This window comes from Epinephelus moara, chromosome 19 (genome assembly GCF_006386435.1).
Source record: "Epinephelus moara isolate mb chromosome 19, YSFRI_EMoa_1.0, whole genome shotgun sequence".
In the NCBI taxonomy this organism is placed as follows: Eukaryota; Metazoa; Chordata; class Actinopteri; order Perciformes; family Serranidae; genus Epinephelus; species Epinephelus moara.
In genome coordinates, this window is record NC_065524.1 from 39,470,704 (window position 1) to 39,495,716 (window position 25,013).

The following is a 25,013-nucleotide window of genomic DNA, read 5'->3' on the forward strand; positions in this document are numbered from 1 at the left end:
AATGAAGATGAGTTTACATATCACCTTGGGTTCGTCCTTCACCTTCTCAAAATGATCCCACACTTTGGATTTCCTGCCCGACATGTTATTAACTAGCCTGTGGAATAACCGCAGGTACCAGCCCTGGAAATTAAGCTGACTCCTGTCTGACTGCTGAGCGTGGACACTTCCTGTGTCTGTCCTTTCAAAGTAAACTCACACATGGTCCAGTCAGATAGGTTTGGATTTATTGTGACAAGGAGCAGCTCCTGATAGAGTTTCACTTTTGTGTTTTTTTTCTGCGACTAAGCAACTAATGAAACTTTGCTGACTTATGACCTTTCCGGTTGACTAACCTTTGGTCGACTGTCGGGGGGGCAGTTGTTGTTTCATGTCAGTTAAGCCTGACTTATGGTCCTGCGTTAAATCAATGACGTCGCTACGTCGTAGGGTACGTGGCTACGCAGGAGGCTTACCGTAGCCTCCGGTGTAGCCTGACGTGCACCTCCCCAAAAATGTAACTACACGTCGAGGCGACGCAGACCCAGCGCAGACCGAGAGGGCTGTGATTGGTTTGCTTGGTAGCAACGCATTTCCGGTTCCGTATTTCCAGATTGCGCCATCTCCGCCATCTTTAAACATCTTCTGTTGCGATGTAGATGTTGCAGTATTAAGGCCCATTTATGCTCAACGTTCAATACAGATATGGATACGGACGGAGCCTTCTGTCCATGCTCCGCGTTCATTTCTCTGTGACCGGAAAAGCCGGAAGCTAAACAAAGAATCAACTAGAGACGACAATAACCATTCAGGAAAGGAACGCAGCCTCCTACCACTCTGGCGGTGAATTGCACTGCGACGAAATGGAGTGACGGAGAAGTTCGAAGGGTTCACGACGGCGTCACGGCAACGACGTAGGTACGTCGTAGGTATGCCGCAGGACCATAAACCAGGCTTTACAGGTTTCCCACGGTCATGGAAAACCTGGAAAAGTCATGAAATTAGTAGAAATCATTAGAGGTCTGGAATATTGTTGTGTGTAATGAAATAGTTACAGTAATCTTCCGTAGATAACCCTCCAAGTAATGTTACATAACAGCAAATATATTTTCTGTAGCTGATGACGTAACGTTGCTGTTATTATCGTTGACTTGTGACGTTTTCTTTACCATCACATACGTTTCTTTATTTTCTCCCTCTGTCTCCTAGTTAAGGTTAAGGTTAGACTTTATTGTCCCTGGAGGGAAATTTGTCTTGGACAACAATGCCACAGCTGCAATTACAGTTCATCGCTCACACGTATCACAATGCAACAAAGTAATCACACAAAAAGACACGACATAGACACGAGTCAGCGCCTAACTTCTGTGTATAAATAAATAGCATTACAGGACACTCTAAATGACATATATTGCACCGCCCCACTTAAAGTGCACAAGTCCTTAATCACAGATAATTGCACTGACTGTGAGTGTACTGCACAGAATAAATTAAAAACTTACAATGATAAAAGAAAAGAAATAGAACGGTAACTACTGTTCTAGCAGCTCATTCTCCTAAAAACAGAAAATAAAACCATAAAAACATAAAAATGATACAACAGCACCGACATGTTTAAAACATGTTAAAGGATAACAGAAGTAAGATAAGAGTAGTAAAAGCAATCGATAATTGCACACCAAGGAAGACAAAAAGGCAGAGGGCACAATTCCTCAATAAAAAAAGAAAAGCAAAAGAAAACCCTTTAACGTACAGCAGGTTGTTTATTCAGAAGAGAAATGGAAGCTGGGAGGAAAGAGAGCTTGTAACGGTAATGCTGCGAGCTGAAATTGCCTTTGAATAAAGTTTGAATCTGATATGTTTTGAAAACGTACGGCAAGTAGACCAAGAGGAAAAAGTGTAAATACACAAGAATTATGGTCCTCAGAAAAATACACACAGCGCTCTCAGACAGTTTGCTCAGTGAGCTGTGGCCAATGAGTTCATGTAGAAATAGTGTGTGTTGTGTTTTGATTGGTCGGTTGAAGAGCAGGTAGAATTTGAGTCAACCAAGATTTTGTTTGGTTCCTTTCAGCCCTAATGTCAGTAACCTGCCACCTCTGGATCTTAGACCTCTGAAAGTCCCAGAAGACACCTCTCTGTCAGGATCAGACTCAGTATCGTTAACGGTGCTGACCCACGCTGCAGCTGGTAGCACTTCCCGTTGACCAGATTTAGTCCAGTTGGTCATAGGACAAACCGTCTATCAGGATACTGGAGGACACGTTGGGACATGTGTCCCCTGATCTGTTTGTTTACTTTCCAGGCCGTTGGGGACGTCTGACTCACATGGTGGCCTCAAGTCTCCGATCTCAATCGGCAGCCCACGCCGACCCTCCGAGAGCAACCTGGACTCCTTCAGCCGCCACTTTGAAAGCATCATGGAGTCTCACCGAGCCAAAGGCACCTCGTACAGCAGCCTGGACAGCGTGGACCTTCTGACCTCTGGATCCACGTCTGTGTTCACCTTCGATCTGCCCACCCTCACGCCGGAGATCCAGGTAAGAAAGCTGAGCTGAAACGATCACTTCATGTACGACTGCGGGAGGTAACGGCGATGCCTCTGTGTCTTCAGAGTCAGATCTGCGAGAGCGCCAAGCAGATCATCGAGCTGAGCTTCGCCCCGCTGGCCCGTCCCGACCCGTCTGCTCCCTCAGAGACGTCCCGCTCTGAAATCACCCTCAGTGCCTCGGGGACGGGGCTACGCGGCGGCTCCAAAGACGACCCCGGCCCTCCGGTTCGGTCCAAGTCGGAGAAAGAGTCGTGGCGTCGCTCCATCCTCAAAGACGGCTTCCGCAAGGCAAGCTCAGCTCCGTCGCTTCACAGCAGCCCCAGGTGAGTCAAAGCAGTCTGTGTCATGTTGTGGTTATTTGATTGACTGCACATTTTTCTGATGATGTGCGTCACTGAGACAAGAGGTGGAACAATGTGAAGCTCTAAGTGAGGTCATATTTTACCCAGAATTCATCTGAAGGCTCCCCGCAGATTATCTGACCTTGAACAGCAACAGAGCAGATTTTATACCCGTGGGTCTCTGTTTCATTTTTATCTCCTGCACAAACATACTGTGATCATATTTAACAGCTCAGATATATTGATATAGAAATATTAAATATTCATGACTGAATAAGCAGCAGTCGAAGCGGAGGGAGAGAATATTCTGTGGGTTTTGGTTATTAAGAGTTTAACTCTTAATAAATGTTAGTCTTAGATTTTGTTATTTATTGATACTTAGGTCATTAAAAAATGATCCTCCATAGTTCAGGAGACATTAATTCAAATATCTTAATACCACCTGTTATCACATGTAGTAATTCAGTTATATTAATCTGACATGGTGAATAATCTGAAGCTAATTTAATCGAATGATCACAAACAAACTTGATTTAAAATGTATTTTAGACACAACAATCAAATCTCATTAAATCCTCTGCAGTGACACAAATCAGCCACATGGTGTCACCACAGAGACACCATGTGTTAACAGCTCACTTGGTTCTGTGTGTGTGTGTGTGTGTGTGTGTGAGAGGACATTTTAGTGAAGTGAGGACGCCTTGCTTGGACCTCACTTCCTCCAGGTGTGTTTGGAAAGTGAGGACGTCTTTTTGAGGACAGTGGAGACATTTTGTCTCTGAATCTTTAAAAGTTTGTGTGACGGTTAAAACTGAGGAATGAATGATGTCAGAGAGCGTCCTCACAACTACTGAAGTACAGACGTGTGTGCAAGTGCATGTGTGTGTGTGGACCGTACGCCCCGGCTGTGAGACAACACATGAGTTTAATTATAGAGTGTCTGACGTGTAGCTGAGCTGAACACACACACACACACACACACACACACACACACACACACAGTGTGTAGGCTATACAGAGTGCGACGCTGAGCGACTTTGTGTTGTGGATTTTTCGGTGTCTCTCTGAGGAATCAAACTGAAGCTCGTTCACTTTTCTCACGTGTTTAGTTTCATGACAACAGTTACAGAGTTTAATTCTTCAGGAGGCTCCACAGGATGATGATGTCATCACCATACTTAAGTCGCAGTACACTGTTATGATTGTACTATGATCAAATATATTGAAAATCATTTAACCTTGTTTCCAACTGTAAATGAATTATGAATTATTAATAGTTGAGATCAGGAGTCAGAGACACAGAGCAGGGACCTCCTGCTACATATGTCACATTAAACTGAGACCTGATTGGTCAGTAGAGGATGGTCACTCTGGTTTTATGTAACCTCTGTTCATACATCAGTAAACTACAACTATAAAATGAAAGAGAAAAAAATAACTTCATTCACTGGGCCGACTGCCGGCAACTTTTAAGGTGGAACGTTAACTTGTAATGTTACTCAATGCATGAGTTGATGACGTGAATCCATCAGCACACCTTAAATTTCACTGTGACAACTTTGACCATCACTTTAGTTTTTATATGACACACACTTTTAGTAATGACTTTAAAAATATAGATTAATTTGGAGCGGATTATGTGAAGGTCATATATTCTAATCCTCACTTCCTGTGGGCTACAGCAACACTAAACCCCTGAGCTTGCCTGAGAAGGACTAAATGCACAAAGCTGCTATTTTTTAAATATCCCATGGAGAGAGACTCTCACTGCAGCCTGTTCTATTTTGTTCTGAAAATGTGGGCTGAATCAGGGTTTTAAAAACTTTTAAAAGCATTTGAAATCAATTTAAAGCCGTGACGCAGACCTGCAGTGGTGGAAACATGCTGGCTCTTGTAATGATTCAGACACTACAGTAAAGGCTTTTTAATATTTCCTTCCTCATTATTCTATATTTTTTCGGAGGGCCTGGATCACCTTCCTGTCCATCCTGTTGTTCCCCGATAAAACGTTTTGATCTACATTTGTTTACACAGAGCAACCAGTCGTCTCCTTGTCTTTCTAGTTTTATGTTGGATTCATTTTCAGACATATTTTATTTTTACAGCAACACCTTTCAAAAAGTTATTAAAGACCCAGAGTTTATATTTAAAAAAAATCAACACTTAGTGTTTGTGTGTTGATAAAATATTTCCACATGAAACTAGGTTTGCATCGGTATGAGATCTTTGTAGCACGATAACTGTCTCAGAAAATATTGCGGTTTTATGGTATTAAAGAATTTATCTTATTATCAGTCAGAATGATCTTTAAAGGAATGAGAACAGAAGGTTATTGTTGGTTGAACAAACATTTTATTACTTTAACTGAAACTTGAAACCATTTTGTTAACGGAAGTTTGTGCAAAAAGTCTCCCCTTAAAAAAATAACTCAAATAAAGGAGAGATTCTTCGTTCATTCCATTTTTTTTCCAGTATTGCAGATAAGCAAATGTACAGAGTGTGATAACCCTCAATTTTTATAACACAGTCCTCTGCTCATATTTCAGCCAGGATAAATCACACACAGTGTGTGGAGGCTTTATTGTCTTCACAATTTATTGTTTCTTATCTGTGAAATTAAAGTAAATCAAAGCTTTGTTTCCACTGAGGGAAATGGTTTCAGCTTACAGAGACAGACAGGAGGTCTGCGTCACTGTGACGTGGAGTTACATTTCTGGGGAGGTGCACGGCATAAGTACAGCGTCAGTTTGACACAGAAGTATAAATCTTGCTTTTCCGAGCAATCATTATTGCATATCTGTATATCACGAAAAATACAGAAGAAAATAATAAATTATTGATTTAATCTGAACAGTTGATTTATAGTTATAGAATGTGCTTATTATTCAGTTATAGATGTTATTGACTGTTTTCCAAAAAAGAAAATTAAAATAAACATGACAGAGATGGTTTCCCTTTTCCAACGGCATGTAAAGCAAACGGCTGTTTTTAATTTGATAAGTTCTTGTTTGAGCACAGGCAGATTTCCAAGGTGACAATCACTCATAAGGGCCCGCTCTGTCTATGGGCCCCCAGCTCACTGGCCCCAGTGTAACCACACTGCCTGCACTGTCTATAGCTCCTTTTACACTGCCAGATTTTCGGCGAATGTTGGGCCGTTTTGCCGGCAAGCTGTGAGCGTTTAGACACACAGAGGCGGATTGGCGAGTTGATCCGAGGTGCCCAATTTTCCTCCTCGTAGGGTAGACATATTGGTGGAACCCTTTTAGTTTAAACAGACCGAGGTGGCCTTCTGCAACGGGAGGGGCTGTTGAAGACTTGTGGGAGGAGCTGTTGATGACGCCGCACGTGCGAGCCACTGGCGGTGGATAAACAGGAAACAGCTGATAGCAGGAATTAGCGAGCAGCTAGTAGCAAGAGGGAAACACAAACCTGACAGACACTGTAAAGATGAGCAACTGGGGAGACAAGGAATTGCGCGCCCTCCTTGTCCTCGCAAACGAAGAGGCCATTAACCGTCAGATGACGGGGACGGTGAAGAACGGGCCGACTTACGAGAGAATCGCCGAAGGACTGACCAGCCGCGGCTTCCCTCCCACGTCACTGTTTACGTCACACGCTGAGCTACACGTTTTGTTACTTGCTCACGCCCCCCATTGCCCCGAAAAAGGCACATTCTGTATAAACAAAAGTAGGTAGGCGGCATTTTGCTGCACTCCCCGATTTTGTTTTTATACTGCCAATGCTGAAAAAAGACTGATTGGGCTTTCCTGCAAATTTGCACAACTCCTGTTAAAAAGGGCTGCTAATTACGCCCCTGCCTTATAAACCAGTTTGTCACTGCAACCCTACATGAAATGCAGGGATACTGTGTGGTGTTGACTTTTTTCCGCCCGTACATTCGTCTTCGTAGAGAGGTTTTCTGTCTGAAACATTTCCTGTGCTGAGAGTCGTCCTTCAGATATGTTGAGCTGTGATTTCAGTGTGTTCGTGTGGAGAATATTTAAACCTGAGAACTCAGACGACACTTTGTGTTGACAGAGTAAGAAGGTGTGAGTGTAATCATGTGTCACTGTGCAGTGAAGAAGAGTCAGAGATCATCGCCGCGTCTCAGTCGACTTGCACCTGAAACATTTAAACACTGATCTGATCTCACTTATTTATAACACCAAGACTTTCTGTCTCAACGTGTTCTACAGTCCGTCTCATCCGTCCGCTCTCTGTTGTGTTGTTGTTGTACCTGGTCCTTCCTGTCAGGGCAGCCAATCAGACCTGGCGCCCGGCCAGCCCCGGTCACCACGGCAACATCAGATTAACTTCCTGGAGCGTGAGATGTCGAGGGTTTAAAATAGACAAAAGGGAGAAGTTGTGTTACGGTTCAGCACCTGCGTCTGACACACTGACAGGAAGAGAGGCTGCAGCACAGGTCACATGACCAGCTGGAGGTCACGTGACCAGCTGGAGGTCACTCAAATCTGATGATTATTTTTCCTCCATTAAAGCTGAGGCAGGCACTTTAATTAATATAATAATGATAATGATAATAATGCATTTTATTTATAGGCGCCTGTCAGAGCACTCAAGGACATCGTACAAGACATAGTTAATAAAACAAGCAGCAATGTGTCCACAGATCATAAAATCAGTTGTTGTTCCCTACACAATAAAAGTTATTAAAATGACTAGATAAAAATCATGATTATAAATATTGGGTGTAGTAACCTTTTAACAAAACAAAATATCTAAACAAACCACTGAGGTACAAACATGCAAACTTGTTCTGGGCTAACAATAAACCGGTGCACTTTATCTCTTTGCCGTCCCTTCATGTCGTGGCCAGTCGGCGTTATTGTTTGACAGCGCCTGGCAGTGTCAGGGGGAAACGCAGCTGGACAACAATGAAAGTTAAGGTGGTGGAAGTCTGAGTAGGGCGGCTGGGTCCAACACCCACCGACTGTCACCTGGTAGCCTGCTGTTCACTTCCTGTGTGAATGTAGAGCCAAACCATGGTGTTTTATTCTGAAGCTAACCATGTGATTTGGTTGACGTCCCGACATCAGTTGTGGTGTCCCAGACAACCCATCCTCACTGTGACCTCGTCACATGTCCACGTTTGGTCATGGACTTTCCACGTCCACATATGACGTCCAAGGTACCCTGGGTGTGTTGGTTGTTGACGTTCTGGGACGCCGTGTCAACTTCAGCCTGTTACATGCATTGTCTGTTTTCAAAATACACTTCTGTTTTCACAGGAAATGTACAGTTTGCATACAGTCTCTTTCAAAATAAAAGCACTACGTTGGTACAGCACCGCAAAGTGATGTTTCTTTCCTTCAACAACACACACGGTTGGGTTTAGGAAAAAAGAACAGGGTTTGGCTTTACATTCTTACAGGAAGTGAACAGAGGGCTCCTGGGTGAAAGTCGGTGTTTGTTGGACTCACACGCCGTGTCTTTAATTGTTGTCCTGCAGTGTTTCTCCCTGACACTGCCAGGCACTGTCAAACAATAAGGCCGACTGGCCACGTATCGTACCAACGTGAAAGGGTGGCTTTTTTCGACGGTGTCTGACCAAGCACTGTTTTTTGAAGACTTTGTGTGGGACCAGGTTGTCTCAGAACATCAACAGCAGACGCAGGAGGACACCTTGTGCGTAATATGTAGATGTGAAAGTCCACTGACAAAGCAGTGATATAATCAAGGTTACTTTACCTGTCTCCCATCTCTTGGATCAGATATCACAACACAAAACATTATTTAGAAACAAATATGTGAGGGGAAACAGAGAGGGGGCTGAAGAGGGGCTGAGAAAATAAAATAAGATGAAATGAAGACCGTGTTAGTTTCTAAAGCTGTCAGATAAATATGATGCAGAACACGCAGGAAGAGTTCAGTAAAACACCTCACAGTGTTTAGTCCTCACAGACTCGTCACCGTGTTCCTGTGTGCTCTTCTTCTTCTGGTCTGTGGCTGTTCTCTCATCAGTTCTGGTTCCTCCCGGTTCAGTTCACATGTCGTGAGCGTCTCAGGTCTGTGATGGAGGGTTTGGTTGAGCTGCTGCTCTGCTATTACACCGCCTGTAAAGTCTGTATTTAACAATGAGTCAGCATCTTATTATTCCCTCCACGTCTTTGTGTCAGTTCACCTCAGAAAACCTCTGTTTAAAGCTCTACTGTCCCCGCACTGTAAAAGAGAGGCGGGTTTATTTCTGTGTGTTGGCATGGTGTCTCTGGAGGACCTGTACAGGTGGAGACGTCTGCAGGTGAATCAGTCTGTGTGCAGAGGACACATTACATCACACTGACTGCTCACAAATACTCTGCTACAAGTACACAAGTGTCAGCATCAAAATATCCTCAAAGTACCAACAGTAAAAATAGACCAATTCTGAGTGGACGTCACAGTTACGTCGCAGCAGTGGCGCTCACATGCTGGTGGCAGAAAAACAGCGGACGTCGAAGAGAAACAGTCGACATACCCAAAGTAAAAATGTCTTGTTGTGGCGCTGGATGTCAGAACAGGAACACAGAATAAGATAACCTTCTTTTTATAAAAAAACGTCGCTGAGAACGCCGCGGTACAAGATAGAGTTTAGTCTCCAGTAAATTATAATGTGGCTGCTGCACGCTCAGTAGAGGAGTGTGTGTTTGGGTTACATGAACTGAGTTACTGACGTGATGAAAGATAATTCATCATCGAAAGACTCACGTCTGTGAAATATGGATTTGTCTTATTGTCCCTGGTTCAAACTTGAGGAGACGTCAACATATAATATCATTTAATGTGGAAGTAACATCAGACACCTTTGTGACGAGCTAGCTAACGCTGTCTGTTCATGAACTCCTGGATCAGAACAGAATATAGAAACTGCTCATTTTAGAAAGGATGCCACAACAAAACATGTTCTTTGTTCAGATTATCAAACAGACACTAGATCATCATTTGTTTCGACCTGTCAGCGATCAGCTGTAGCAGCTACGTTAGCTATGTCGCTAATGTTAGCGAGCACTTTCCCTGCCTGGATGCAGATGAACCGATCTAAACACACATAGGTTTTCCTGTGGTGTCCTTTCTAAAGTGAGCAGTGGTGAAAGTTAGTATACGTTATGATCAAGATGTTAATTAACAGACAGTGTTAGCTAGCTAGCGCGCTAGCAAGTTGATAAGTTGTACTTCCACATTAAATCATGTAACACAGGGACGTCTCCACAACTATTAATCAAGGACAATAAGACAAATCCATGTTTGACAAACGTGAGTTTTTACAGCTCTTATGATAATTTATCTTTCACCATGTTAATAATTAAGTAATCCAAATAATCCAAACACACACTGATCAGCAGTGATTAAATATCCAGATTATAATTAACTGGAGACAAAACTTTTTTCCCACTACACGTAGATCATAAACTCATGGATATAAAAATGACTCACTGCGATCGGTTTAGAAATAAAAACGTTATAGTGTTTTTTACGTTTTATTTGGTGCTCATACCGACACCACTACTGTCACTTTCTGCCACCAGTTAGGCTCCGCCCACAAAATATGTCATTACTGTTTACAAACACAAAAAGAGTCTAAACTCATTCTGCAGCATCAAATATGTTCAGGGCCTGAGCACCGGCTGCTGCGAGGACTGTAGTATTATCTTTGTTTATTGTACTTTCAGGAAGAGAAGCTCATCTTCACACGTGACTCATAAGTGTTGAAAATTTCCATATTTGAGTGTTTCCCACAGAAGTCGAGTAATACATAATAAATAATCCAAGTTCTGAGGTTTGTGGAGTTTTGAGTCGATATTTGATCAGTCAATCCAATCAGGGCTGATCAGATCAGATTGATGGATGAAAGCAAACTTTCAGACGCATCGCGATGAACGGTTAAGTTTGACTTTCACTGCACCTGATGCTCAGCTGTGCCCAGAGTTGCTCTGAAGCAATGAAGAACCAAACTATATATTCCAGCGTCACTCATGAACGGTCCAGCTCCAAAAATAAAACATCAGTACGTGGCAGTTGATGTAACTGTGGTGTCGCCAATAAATGAATGTGTGGAAACACTGATTATCTTCTGGATTTTGTGTGAGTGTGACAAAATGTCTCGGTAGCGCCCCCTAGAAAAATAACACAGCCACCGTGGTAGGTTTCACCCAAAGGTGTGGTAAATCTGGAGGCACATGTAACATCCCAACGCTGGAGCCATGCCCTGAACCCAACAGGAAGTCAGCCATTTTGAATGAACTTCATTTTTGTACTTTAACAAACTCCTTGTACAGATTTTACCGAATTAACTTCAAATTTGGGCAGCACGATCTAAAGACCTGTTTATTTGCGAAGCTTTTGAGTTTTCATCAAATGTTGTCACCGTGGCAAGGCGTCAAATTTCCAGTCAAAACAGTGGTTTGTAATTCCGTGGTAGATCTGCCCAGTCTGCCCCAGACTTCACAGGTTTGATAAGAGTCCCGGCCTGAGGACGTCTATGTGGCAATATTCAGTCGGCAACAGAAAATCACATTTTATACTTTCATGTCCTGCTTCTACCAAGTTGACAACATCCTCCTCAAATTTGGGGCGAAAAGACTTCAAGACCTTGACGACGCAAAATTTTGTAGTTTGTGCGTTTTGGATCTGCCCCAGTCTTCACATGCTGGATGAGAGTGCAGACCTGAAGACATCCACAGACCACACTGACTCATAGCGCCACCTGCTGACAACAGAAGTTGGGAATGATTTAGAAAAGAGGCCGGTGCTGGGACAAAAACACGATGTGGACACAGGCTCTAATGGGGGGATTTATACCTCTGCGTCGAATCAACGCCGCACCTATGGCGTAGGCTCTGTGTAGACATAGAGCTGACACCATTTCCCTCAGTGGAAACAAAGCTTTGATTTACTTTAATTTCACAGATAAGAAACNCCAGCACTTCACAGAAACCCCACCGCTGACTAGTGGTTTGGAGGTGTAACTGCAGAGTGACACAGACACACCACCACACAGGTATAAATGCTCACAGCAGCGTAGGCCTTCAGTCGTGCACACAGTGTCAAGCTGTTGCGGTAACACACAGCCACGGCCACTGGCGTCCCGTCTGCACCCCTGTTGGTCAGAGGGTGTGAGGGCCTGTTCATTCTTCTACAACAGCATGGATCAATAATCTGAATCTGTAAAGGAACTAAAGCTGTCAGATAAATGTAAAGAGTATCAGAAAAAGGAAATACTGGAGGAAAGAACCTCTGACATGTACCTGAGAGCAGTAACAGAGAGTCACTCAGATATTTGAGGACTGAAGTGAAGAGAGCGAAGCTGCTGCTGCTGGGAGGGTTCAGAGTCTCAGTCTGGAGGAGTTCACTGTTTTCATTTGGCCTCCCTCCACTGGGTGTGGACACACCCACACACCCACACACACACACACACACACACACACACACACACACACACACACACACACACACACACACACACAGAATTCAAATTCAAACACAAACTTTATTGTTCCCAGTTGAAAACAAATCAAACTGCAGAGAGAGTTTCCTGAAAGCAGAGAATTCAAACGTGATCACACCCAAACAACACACACACACACACACACACAGTTTTATCAGCCTATAGAGGGAAATTCCAGATGGATTCATTCAGCCAGCTCAGAGACGGGCGGGAGAGAAAGACCTCCCACTCCTGTCAGAAAACACACTCTCAAATGTTTTCACTGAAACCTCCTCCTCCTCCTCCTCCTCCTCCTCCTCCACCTCTCTGTGTTGATCCTTTCCATCTGCTGTCTGGGTGCTGTGACCTTTGACCTGCTCTCACTCAGCTGTCGGTGAAAGTGCTGCTTCAGGAATTGAAGCATGCAGACCTTCCTGCAGTGTCTGAATGGTGTTATTAGCAACAGGACTTTTATTTTGTAAAGGTCAGTTCAGTTGTGCCAAAACCTGCAGTTCCTCTAATGTCCACTTGAGGCTGGCTCCAACAGTGAGTCAGTCCCCACAGACCCTTGTGTTAACATGTAGAAACACACGTTTACAGCCTGTTTGGTCTGTAGAGCTCATTTCAACATTGATGACAGTTGTATGAGGCTGAAGTTTTATGTACCTCACATTTCATTAAGGACACGTTACCTTTGTACTTTATTCTGTAGCAGATACTTTATGTTTTGGGTAACATGTGTTTATCTTTAGGCACAAAACCCACTCGTTCATGGTTTAGAATATATTGTGTTTTAAAATACCTGGTTTTGTGGGCTCAGTCCCCGCTGGAGCAGCAGAGATGTCTTAGCAACAAATGACACTATCCCCGCCGATGGGTTGCTTCCAAACACCCAGGCTTGGTGACTGAGAAGCTGACAGAGACACAACAACCAACCTGGTCTCACTTCAAAGTTGTTAAATACCGGCGCTTGGTCAGTGACTTCTGCCGTCACACACTGACAAATAAAGCTGTCCTTTTACGTAAGCATGATACGCAGCCGGTCGCTGTTATTGCAGCATCCATGTCAACATGGCGGGACAACAAGGATATTAAGGTGGTGGAAGTCCAAGTAGGGCAGATGGGAGGGGAGGTGGATGGGTCCAACAACCACCGACCTTCACCCAAGAGGTCGGTGTTCACTTCCTGTGAGATTGTAAAGCCAAACCCTGTTCTTTTTTCCTGAACTCAATCATGTGCGTTTATTTTTGAAGGAAAAAAATGTCAATCCACGGTGTTGTACCAACATAGTGCTTTTATTTTGAAAGAGACTGTTTGCAAATTGAACATTTCCTGTGAAAACAGAAGTGTATTTTGAAAACAGATAATGCATGTAACAGGCTAGCATTAACGTTAGCTCCACCCTCTTGACCAAATATAGAACTTCCAGCTAAAAATAAATCAAGATGGTGACTGCCGCAATGCCGAACTCAAAGATGAGTCCACAAACCAGAAGGAGACGTCACTATGGCTACATCAGTTATTTTTATCCAGTCTGTAAACAAACAGAGTTTGCAGTTTTTGTTAAAATCTAAATCAGGTAGAATTATTTTAGGTATTAGGTATTTTAGTTATTTTTTCTTTAATATTGTTATAATAAAACAAAATATATACAGGTCTTTGTTAAATGGTCAGGGGAAATGCCAAAATTAATTATCTTTTCCCTGTTAATAAAAAACAAAACAAAACAAAAACATTTGAACAATGTTTGTATTTTTAAAAAAAAAAAATTAATAAGTAAAAATAAATAGGGGTTTGTATAGAAAATTTCCTACCAAAATACACAATAAAATGTGCTCTATAGAAAAAGAAAAATGCGAATAACAAGACTTTTATTTCGGAAAGTTTAGTTTCGGTCATTTAAAAAAAAAAAAAAAAATTAAATTATGGTGAATTATTTTAAAATGAAGCTCAGGTATCTTAGTTTAAAAAAACAAACATTTCTTTTAAAAAATATTAGAATAAAAAAGTCTCAATAAATTCTTCTTATTTGTTTTTAATTTTTTGCATTTTTTTATGTACAAACTTTTGTAAAATGGTCAGAAAAAAATTATTTTCTTAACACATAAATAAAAAGACAAATCTGAAACATTTGGACGTCATTTGCATTTTATTTTCTATAATGATAATAAAAATTTTATAGCACTTTTATTTTTACTATAAGATGCAGTAACGTGTTTCATAAAGAAACAAAAATACACATAAAAACAAGGTAAAATAAGTTTTTCTTTTTAAACTTGAGAAGGAGCTAACCTTTTTTTCAGTTCAGTTTTTATTTCTTAATTATTTCACGTTGTTTGAGTCGTGGAAGCTGCGGCGTGTTTCCTCTGTCGATGTCACACTGAGTCAAACTCCATGTCTGACGGAGCAGAGCTGAGGTTCATGGAGCTGCTGGAAAAGTGTCAGACACAAACTTCCAGGAAGGTCGATGGAGTGAAAGGAAGGTAAGAGGAGACAAAGAGGGGAAGGAGAGGACAGAGGGAGGAGGAGGGGCGTCCCGGGTCAAACGGGGGAGGAAACACATACCTCCTCCTCCTCTTCCTCCCCCCTCAGTGGAGGAAAATAAGCAGCTGATGGACGAGAGTGGAGGGAGGAGACGCTCTGACTGTGACGAGACAGAGAGAAAGTTGTGCAGTGAAGTTGTTGAGAGAAAAAGCCGGCGTGGAGATTTTTTAAAGTGTGGAAGAAACAGAGAGGAAGAGGAGGAGGAAGGATCTGACGGAGCAGCGAGGAGGCAAAGTGAAGCAGACGAAGGAGGAGGACTAAAAGCAGACGGATCAGAGGAGGAGACGGTGCTGCTGCTGGCGGAGGGAAACACTCTGAATGAGACAGACGGACAGACTGACAGCAAACAGACGAAGAGTCATGTCGTTATGACATCATCGGATTAACGTGTGGATGACGTTGCTCAGTTTCCCTCGGTGACGCCTCCTCCCTCTCTCGATGTTGTGGATGTGGGCTGATTGGCGGTGGCTCTCTCTCTCTGTGACATCACAGGGTGACAGCGTGAGAGTGGGCGGGGCCACACCAACATGGCCAGCTACCTGCTGTGCTGGGGGGGCGGGGCTCTGGAGGACAGGTACCTGTATGCCCCGCCCTACCCGGCCGTGTACAGGTGAGTCAGCTCAGGACCCTCAGAGGTCACACCTCAAACTGTGGTCACGAGTCTTTATAAAAACATCGACTGTAAAATAACGGACGTAACTGCTGTGATGTCACCTGTTGGTTTGTAGTCGGCCATTTTGAAGCCTTGAATTCGTTATTCTAAATGTTACCACCACGATTTTTTTGGAGCTCGAAGTGACCATATTTGGACAAGAGGGTGGCGCTAACTCTGATGCTAGCTGCTAGCTTGGTCAACACAGTAAAGTTATAGTTTATGGTTAACTGTTAAATGCTAATGCTAATTTTCGCTGGTGAAAAATGAGCCCAGTCGCCCGAAGAAAATTTTGGCGCTATACCTTTCTGTGAACCATGACAACCCGGTCTCACTCTGAAGTTGTCAAAATGCAGTGCTTGGTCAGTGACTTCCAGCATCAGACATGGACGAAAAAAGCCGTCTTTTCACGTTAGCATGATACGCAGCCGGTCGCCGTTATTGACCAACAAATCACTGCCTCTGTCCCTGATGACACAAATATAACTTCATCTGTTCACCTAATTAATTTATGTTTGTTGTGTTGTTTTCTTGATTACAGCTCGCTGAGGTTAATGTCGCTGTCTTTATCATATCAAATGTTAGCTTAGCGGGCTAACTGCAATGTTAAGGCTTTGTTATTGTTGGAGCAACGAGGTAAGATATTCAGAACAGTTTCACCATCTGTGTTTAAGCGACACACAGATGGTGAAAAGACACAGATATCGGGGCAGTGTAAATTTGGCCCCTGAGGGACATGGCAGCCATTTTTCACAATGGCCTACAGTGCACACTAAATATTCCTGAAAGTTGCAGGAAATGGATTGTTGACTTGGTGATTGCTGAGGTTTGTCTGATTAGATCTGATGTTCCCTCTTTATTCTACACATTAGCTCCTTCTCAACATGATGCCTCCGGCTGCTGCTAACGCCAGCGCAGAGGCATTATGTTTTTGGGTTGTCCATACGTCTGTCTCATCCTTGTAAACATAATATCTCAAGAACGCCTCAAAGGAATTACCTCAAATCTGTCTCATTCTTGTGAAAGTGATATTTAAAAAAACACCTTGAGGGTGTTTTTTTTTTTTCAAATTTGGCACAAATGTTCACTTGGACTTAACAATAAACTGATAATGTTTTAAAGGTCTGTGACCTTGCATCCATCTTATTCTCCTGAAAATTATATCTTAACAAGTCCTATAGGAAGTTTTCTTAAATTTGGCACAAACGTTCACTTGGACTCACTAATTTTGGTGGTCATAGGTCACTATGAATTAATCTGTCTCATTCTCGTGAATGCAATATCTCAAGAACGCCTGGATGGAATTTCTTCAAATCTGGCACAAACGTTCACTTGGATTCAACAATGAACTGATCAGAACTTGGTGGTCGAAGGCCAAGGTCACTCTGACCTTGCATCCTTTTTATTTTTGAGGATGTGATAATTAAAAAACACCTTGAGGGATATTTTTCAAATTTGTTACTCAGACTTGACAATGAACTGATTAGATTTTGAATGTCAATGGTACTGTGACCTTTTCTTTAGCATTCTTGTGACTGTGATATGTCAAGAACATGTTTGGCACAAACGTCCACTTGGACTCAACGATGAACTAGTCAGAGGTCAGTGTGACCTCACAAAACATGTTTTTGGTCATAACTCAGGAATTCATACGCTAATTCTGACAAAACTTGACACAGATTTCTAACAGTATGAAATAATGAAGGTCAAAAGGTCAAAGGCCAGCTTGACTGTGACATCATCATGTTTTAACGTCATATCTCACGAACAGAAGGGGAGACATTTGGTCAGATACTGAATTGGTGACTCTAATCTTGAAACTGTGCTGATTGAACAGATCTTCTGTGTGTGAAGCATCCATGTTTTCACTGACATGGATGGAGACTATCAGAGACACTGGACTGGTGGGCGGAGTCATACAACCACAGGGTGGACTGGTGGGCGGAGTCATACAACCACAGGGTGGTGATTCTAGTTTAAGGATGATTTTTAAAAGCTTTTAACCTGAGAAAAATGCAAACAGCAAATTAAAGGAGCTCAGCTCAGGTTCAAACTTCACCGCCTTCCCTTCGTACTGAAATGACGTCCAGCAGATTCACTCATAGAAGAACAGAATCTAAACTTTCTGTTGGTGCTGCTTTCATTATGGCCCCTTTTACATTGCCTCTTCAAGGCGGGAATCTCACGCCTCGCCATTCTGTATAAAAGGTACGATCGCAGAATGAGGTAACAGAGTTGTCTCACCTTTAAACCGGCAGCAGAGGTAGTAACAGTGCTGAAACGACGTCTGTGTAAACAGGACAGCCGGCAGGATGGGACCAGGTGTGACGTTTCAATGATTTGTTGCGTGTGCCACCCGCCATGGGAGATTTAAAAGTAGCTGCTAGCAGTTAGCAGCTAACTCAAAGAAGAAGAAGAAGAAGAGCAACTGTTAGCAGCTAACTCAAAGAAGAAGAGCAACTGTTAGCAGTTAGCAGCTAACTCAAAGAAGACGAAGAGCAACTGTTAGCAGTTAGCAGCTAACTCAAAGAAGAAGAAGAGCAACTGTTAGCAGTTAGCAGCTAACTCAAAGAAGAGCAACTGTTAGCACTTAGGAGCTAACTCAAAGAAGAAGAAGAGCAACTGTTAGCAGTTAGCAGCTAACTCAAAGAAGAACAACAGTGAGGTCCAGGAGCTCCTTACCCTCCGAGCAGAGGACGAGATCAGCCGCCATATAACAGGGACGCTAAATGATTGTTATTGACATGTGATGTCAATCTTTTTGATTCCGTTATGTCGGCATGCAGTCTGAAATCAGCATGATGCCGTCGTTTGGTTCTGTGTAAAAATGGAAAGGCGGAGTAAATAAAGGACGTCGTAGCGCCATGTCTGTGCAGCTGACAGAGAATTCACTGGATAAAGTTCAGGGTCGTCTTTAAGCTTTAATCCCAGTTAAAACAGTACTTAGATACTTTGGTAGAACTTTGGCTTGTTGTGCTAACCAGCTGCGACAAATGTCCAACTAAAGGCGAAAGTTATTGATCAGAGGCCAAATGTGCAGCGACCCGTTATATATAATATATGTATAATGTAATATAAACCTCCATCAGTGCCAAATGTGATGTTTCTCAGCCTGCCTGTGTGGGTGGAGGACAGATGTAGATACAGATCGCTCACTTACACAAGATTCAATCAGGAAAAACATCTTTGCATTGTGGGATACAGTTGCTGAGGTAGACTGGTTTGATGAGGTTTTCCTTCAGTTCGACTACATGCTACATTTTGGCGAAATCAGCACGTACTGTTTCGACAGTCGGCGGTTTTGAATGCAGCCTGAGTTTTTTATCCTGCTGTGTTTGTCTGATGCAGATTGTTTACAACTCTGTTGCGTGTTTCTCATTTCAGTCAGTCGGTCTCCGTCCTTCGTTCAGACTTCCAGAGTTTCTGTTTTTCACTTTTACAAACAGAAAATGTTTTAGTTTTGTTCTGGTGATGCAACAGTGTGAAACGTGGAAGTCTTTACCCTGTGATTCAAACATTTGTTGCTAGTTCTCGTATCAGACTGCAGCGACACGCCTCGAAGAAGCTTTATCAATAGAAACATGTGGCGGTGATTTATTCACAGCGTGAGGAGAGGAAGGAGAGAAGTGAGTGAGGAAGGAAGGAAGGAAGGAAGGAAGGAAGGAGGTGAAGTGACTCGAGTGTGTAAACCTGCCGTGAAACCAACACTGTCAGCTTTATGTCTCATGTCACTTTTTCAAATTGTAGAATAGTTTGTTTTGATTTGATATAAAACAGCATCATACTAATATTCAGCATTATAATCAGTGTATGAACAATAAATACATGTTTATAACACACTCTAACAGAGCTCTGAGCAGATAGAAGACCATCTTTATTATGTTAGGTAACTATCACAACTTCTATGAAGACATATTTTACATTATTAAGAGTAGCAAGATAAACCTGGAGACTGACACACAACTGATGAAGAATATTGTCAGCAGTTAACCGATGAACAGTTGCCATCCCCTCCGTGAGGACGTATAAAACACAAGAGGAATGTTTATCTTCTTTAAACGTGATTTTGATGAAGCACACCAGTGAAGTTCGATCCCACTGTGCAATTATTTGACCCTTGTAGCTTCCTGTAGGTCGGCTTCTTTAAGCTGAAATGAGGGATTGAAGGAGGAGAGGAGGAATAAAACAGTGATGTGTTCGGGGAGGACAACACTGACTCCAGATACCTTCACTGAAATACATGGACCTCAGTCAGGTCTGGATCTGAAGCAGCTCCCCATGTTTTTCTGCGTCAGTTTCAGTGTTGAACAGGCTGATCTGACTCAGCAGGAGCCGGGCTCTGCTCGCAGGCTTCGCTCTGCATCACTTCAAACAGAATCCATAATGAACCTTCCTGTGTTTTTTAGTGAATCCAGAGCGTTCTGCTGGATTAAAGGCCCTGCAGGCGGAGCATCTCCGCTGCAGTTTGGGAGGAAGTTTGCTGCTGGTTAAAGTTTTTCTACTGAGCATCCATTATAGATCAAGCACTTGTTCTACATGGAGGCCTGAGTGGAACACGTGACAGCTGAACTTTGTTTACCACCTTCTGCTTTCTGACAAAACACACAGCGAAGATCAGAGAGCAGAAGAGAGGGAACCAATATGAGATTCAGATTTAGTTTTACTAGAAGAAATGCATTACATCTGCATGTTAGTGGATACATTCAACTTTACGTTTCAACATGCTGTGCTTAACATTTGGAAAAGATCATATCTTTGCTTAAAATACCTGGTTTTAGTGGCACAATCCCTGCTGAAAAGACAGTGACGAGTTCCCAAAAATACCCATGTTTAGGGGCTTAACATGGGTAAAGAGCATCCACATTTAGAGGCAAAAAATGCTGCTGGAAAAACAGTGACGGGATGCTACAAAACACCCATGTTTTGTGCCTCAAGAGATGCTGGAACAACAGCCATGGGTTGCACCAAAACAATCACGTTTGGTGCCTAAAAATCTGCTAGATTGCCAAGATATACCCACATTTGATGCCTCAACAGCTGCTGGAAACCCAGTGAGGGGTCACCACAGAACACCAATGTGTGGTGCCTAAAAACCTGCTGGAAAAGCAGCCCTGGATCGCTACAAAACAATCACATGTGGTGCCTAAACAGCTGCTTGAAACACAGTGATAAGTCACTATAAAACACCAATGTGTGGTGCCTAAAAACCTGCTGGAAAAACAGTGACTGGATGCTAAAAAACACCCATGGTTGGTGCCTCAACAGCAGCTGGAAACCCAGTGAGGGGTCACCACAAAACGCTGATGTGTGGTGCTGAATACGCTGCTGGAAAATAGACACAGGTCACCCAGCAGGAAACGCAATGATGTTTTGGTAAAAATCGCTGTGTTTCATGGCTCTGTCCCCGCTGGAATAACAGATGTTTTCCTAAAAATACACCTGTGTTTTGGGGCAGGTGGTGACTGGGCTGTTTTTTTTGCAAGTTAAAATTAGCAATAACACAGTTTACCTGAAACTATACATGCACATGCTAACCAAGCTACAGTAGGGTTAGCGCCACCCTCATGTCCAAATATGGTCAGTTCTGGCTCTGGATGTGTTTCCTATATAGGCCCGTTTCCACCGCAGGAACTTCGGGGTAATTTTACAGGGCCGGGGCCGTTGGTGCGTGTCTCCACCGCAGGAACCACCCCCGAAGGACAGAGTTCCGGATCTTTTACAGGGGCTAAACAAGTCCCTGCCTCGGAGTAGGTACTCAGAACGGCCCCGAGAAACTCCTGGCTGGGGCTTGGGGTTTACTTGGTGCTGATTGGATATACTCAAGGCGGGATGTGACGTTTTGTAAGTAACAACATGGTTATTGTAGATTAGCTGGGCTAACCGTTAGCTGTTAGCGGTGTCTGTAATAACTCAATAAACGGTCCGTGTATAAAATATTTTTTCCAGCGGATGTCTTAGTTACAACATGATTGAGCTAGCAAAGCAGTTTTGTGTTGCTATGTGTGGTATTTATTCAGTTTTGGGAAATCACGATGTCTAGAAAGCATCAGTGGCTGCAGCTGACAGGGACAGCTGCTAACAGCAGCAAAGCTAACATCAGGACGTCATCTGTTAAAAGCCTCCCGTTGTCGGATACGACATGAAACTACTCCATTTAGCTCAATCATGTTGTAACTAAGACATCCGCTGGAAAAAAATTTTTTCACAGACCGTGACCGGAGTTATTACAGACACCGCTAACGGCTAACGGCGCCCCTACGTCGCCCCGGTCAAAATGGTCGCGCAACGATTACGTCACATCACAGAGCTCGGTAACTTTACAGGAACCTTAATCCTACTCCGCTCTCTCAGTGGAGACACGGCGGTTGAGAGGGCCGAGCGAGAGGACGTTCTTGTAGTAGTTCCTGCCCCCCAAATAGTACCAGGAACTTCTTCAGTGGAAACGGGCCTTTTGAGACAGTGATGTAGCTCATCTATCTGCCTGGTGTACATTTGAATCTCAGATTTAGGGAGGTGCTCAGACACCAGTGGAGGAAGGTGGAAACAACAGTGGGTACAGTGGAGGTCGGGAATGTTAGAGGACGTAAGCAGAATAAAAACACGTCTGAGTGGAGACGTAGTCATTTTAATTTCCACATCACACGTCATTCATCACCATCAACACACGCACACACACACACACACACACACACACACACACACACACACACACACACACACACACACTGTAGCTTATTTTACACACCATCCTGCTGACTCAGTCACTCCACTCTCTTACAGCTCCAACTGTGGATTAATCCGCCACTGAAATTAGTCCCACACAAAGTCACTGTTTGGTCCAGTTTGTTTGATAAAACCTTGGGTGAGCAGCTGTTTGAGGAAACGACTGAGGAGTCTTTGTGTTTCTAGAGATCTTCAGTAAGACGCAGTGAGCCTCAGACAGGAAGTCGGACCGTGCGCTGGTGTTTGGGTTGTTGTGGTTTCAGACTGGATGAATGAAAGCTGACGGACACACCCTGGAAAATAACAGTGTGTGTCTCGTACTCTTTCTTCTCTCCTTCTCTATATTTGTTTCTGTTTCCCATCTTTCGCCTCTGATGTCTGATTCAGTCTTTTCTCTCCTTCGCTCAGTGACTCATTGTTTTAATCCTCTTTTCTCTCTGCGCTGGGACGAGTCCTTTTATTTGGCTCTGGATCCTCCGTGTCTTTGGTCAGAGTGAATCTGAGTTTGGAGAGTTGGGTGGAGAATCTGGTTCACATATTTCTGTGCTGGTGGTTTCAGCTCTGGTGAAGTCAGTCATAAGGTTGTGTAATAACAGAGTGTGTGTGTGTGTGTGTGTGTGTGTGTGTGTGTGTGTGTGTGTGAGGGATAAAATACTCTGTGCATTAACAACATATATGGATGGATTATGAGACAGTGGGCCCCTGGGCACAGACTAGCAGAGGCCCCTCCATCTCTGCCACAGAGGACCAAGACCTCACAGTGGTTTTACCTCCCTTTGTGGTTGTTTTGTCGTTTTTTGTCGTCATTTTGTGTCTTTGCATCTCTACGTGGATTTATTCTGTCGGCCATTTTGTGTCTCTTCCTGGTCGGTGTGTGTTGAAATGAGCAGAGTTCCCACAAACATGAAAAAACTGGAAAGTCATGGAATTTTTGTAGTTTGTGATGAAATGAATAGATGGAAAACCTTCTACATGATGTAACATGACACTTGTACTTGAGTTATTTTCCCTAAGTAAGCTGTTGACGTAATGTTGCTGTAATATGTGTCAACCCATTATCATTATAGTCCCATCGAAGGATGTGCAATGTCAGGTAAATTAACTCAGACAACTTATTTGCTGCTTGATACAAACGGACAACTGGCACAGTTCTTATTTTATTGACTATCAGCCGAGCCTTCTGCTCTGAGACGCTACGTGTCTGTGTGACGTAGTGTGCATGCTTTTCCCAAATGAAAGTGTTATCATGGGTTCTTGAAAAGTCCTGGAAAAGCTTTGAAATTTTGTCCATGAAAATGTGTGTGAACCCTGTGTGAGGGACATTTTGCAGGTGGAAGCCAGGTCGACCCGATTAGTGATACCGCCATGACAACATCTGTCTGTTTATTCAGACTTTTATTTGTTTTGAACATTGTTTATGTCACCGTCAGACACACTGAAGCTTTCATTATTCTGTCAGTTATTGTCAGGAAAAGACCGACATGTCAAAATATGACGCTCTAACAACATCATCCTCACTGTGACCTCGTCACATGTCCACGTTTGGTCATGGACTTTCCACGTCCACATATGACGTCCAAGGTACCCTGGGTGTGTTGGTTGTTGACGTTCTGGGACAATTGGCCACGTATCATGCCGACGTTAAAGGACGGCTTTTTCATCAGTGTCGTGGTTTGGCTTAAAATAAGTATGATAATAACGTCATGTAAAGTCATGTGCTGTCTGTAACGTAGCTGCTACACAAACGAACAGACTATGTTGTTATTAAAATAGCTTGTTTGACTTTTGGTTTCACACAGGAAACGACCTGCTGATCCGCTAACAGACACAATATGTTCGTCGTTAATAATCTTCTCTAATAAATTCTAAAACTGATGAAAGATATAATTTATTTTTGTAAATGTAATGAAAGAAGCAGCAGACAGTTGTATTGTGTTAATCTAATAATCTATAATCCATCATCTGTGGAGTTATGAGCTGTTGAATGAGTGGAAGTGGATCAGAGATGGACCGACCCCCACTGCCTGCTGGGTAAAATAAAAAACAAGAGTTTCCTGCCGTCCTGTTGAGTGACGAGGTTATTTCTGTCCTGGATGAATGGCTTTGTGTTGGTGGAGGAAGGAGCGGTCGACAGAAACATCCGGACTCACATTCACACACGAGGAAATATTATGGACACACACTGTCACCGTGTGTTCACTTCCTGAGGCGTTAGTGTGTTCACTGTTTGAGCGGGTTTTTTATTCTCACTTCTCTCTGTGTGACCACAAAACCGTCCGGCCCACGACCCGCCCGTCAAACCACACTTCTGTTTTTTCACACATGAAACAATCGAGATGTAACATGTGGATCAGCGCGCAGTGACGGTGCTGCGCTCACACCAGTGTCATGTCAGGGTGAATTCCCAGTAAAACCAGTTAGTGTTAACCAGCTCTTTCCTCCCAGTTCAGTTCCAACACGTCAAGCTGTATTTTAATCATCAGTCGGCTCACTCTGTTCACACCCAGTGACTCATCAGAGTCAGAACAACAGCAGAAACTCCCTCTGACTCCACAGGTCAAACATAAAACTTTATTTATACTGACAGACGGAGACGAAACATTCACTGACTGGTGTTGGTCAGAAAAAACATTTGATTTTATCTTATTCCATTTCTTTTATCAACACTTAAAAAAACCAACGTTTTGGACAAAAAGATGAGAAACGAGTCATTTTCAAGAACAAAATCAATTTCATATTTACATTTTTTGTTTTTTCTAATTTCCTCACATCAGTCTGAATTCTATGAATAATAATAAT

At 43.0% G+C, this 25,013-nt stretch overlaps 1 protein-coding gene across 2 annotated transcripts in view; it reads left to right on the forward strand.

The window, feature by feature from the left end:
- The window catches only part of LOC126406777 (uncharacterized), a 113,759-nt gene that overhangs the window by 42,365 nt on the left and 46,381 nt on the right, over window positions 1–25,013 (forward strand). For both annotated transcript variants that reach the window (XM_050071265.1, XM_050071266.1), the window contains 2 exons: window positions 2,285–2,519; window positions 2,594–2,853. In XM_050071265.1, coding sequence (XP_049927222.1) covers window positions 2,285–2,519; window positions 2,594–2,853 — 495 coding nt within the window. The remainder of the gene's footprint in view (window positions 1–2,284; window positions 2,520–2,593; window positions 2,854–25,013) is intronic.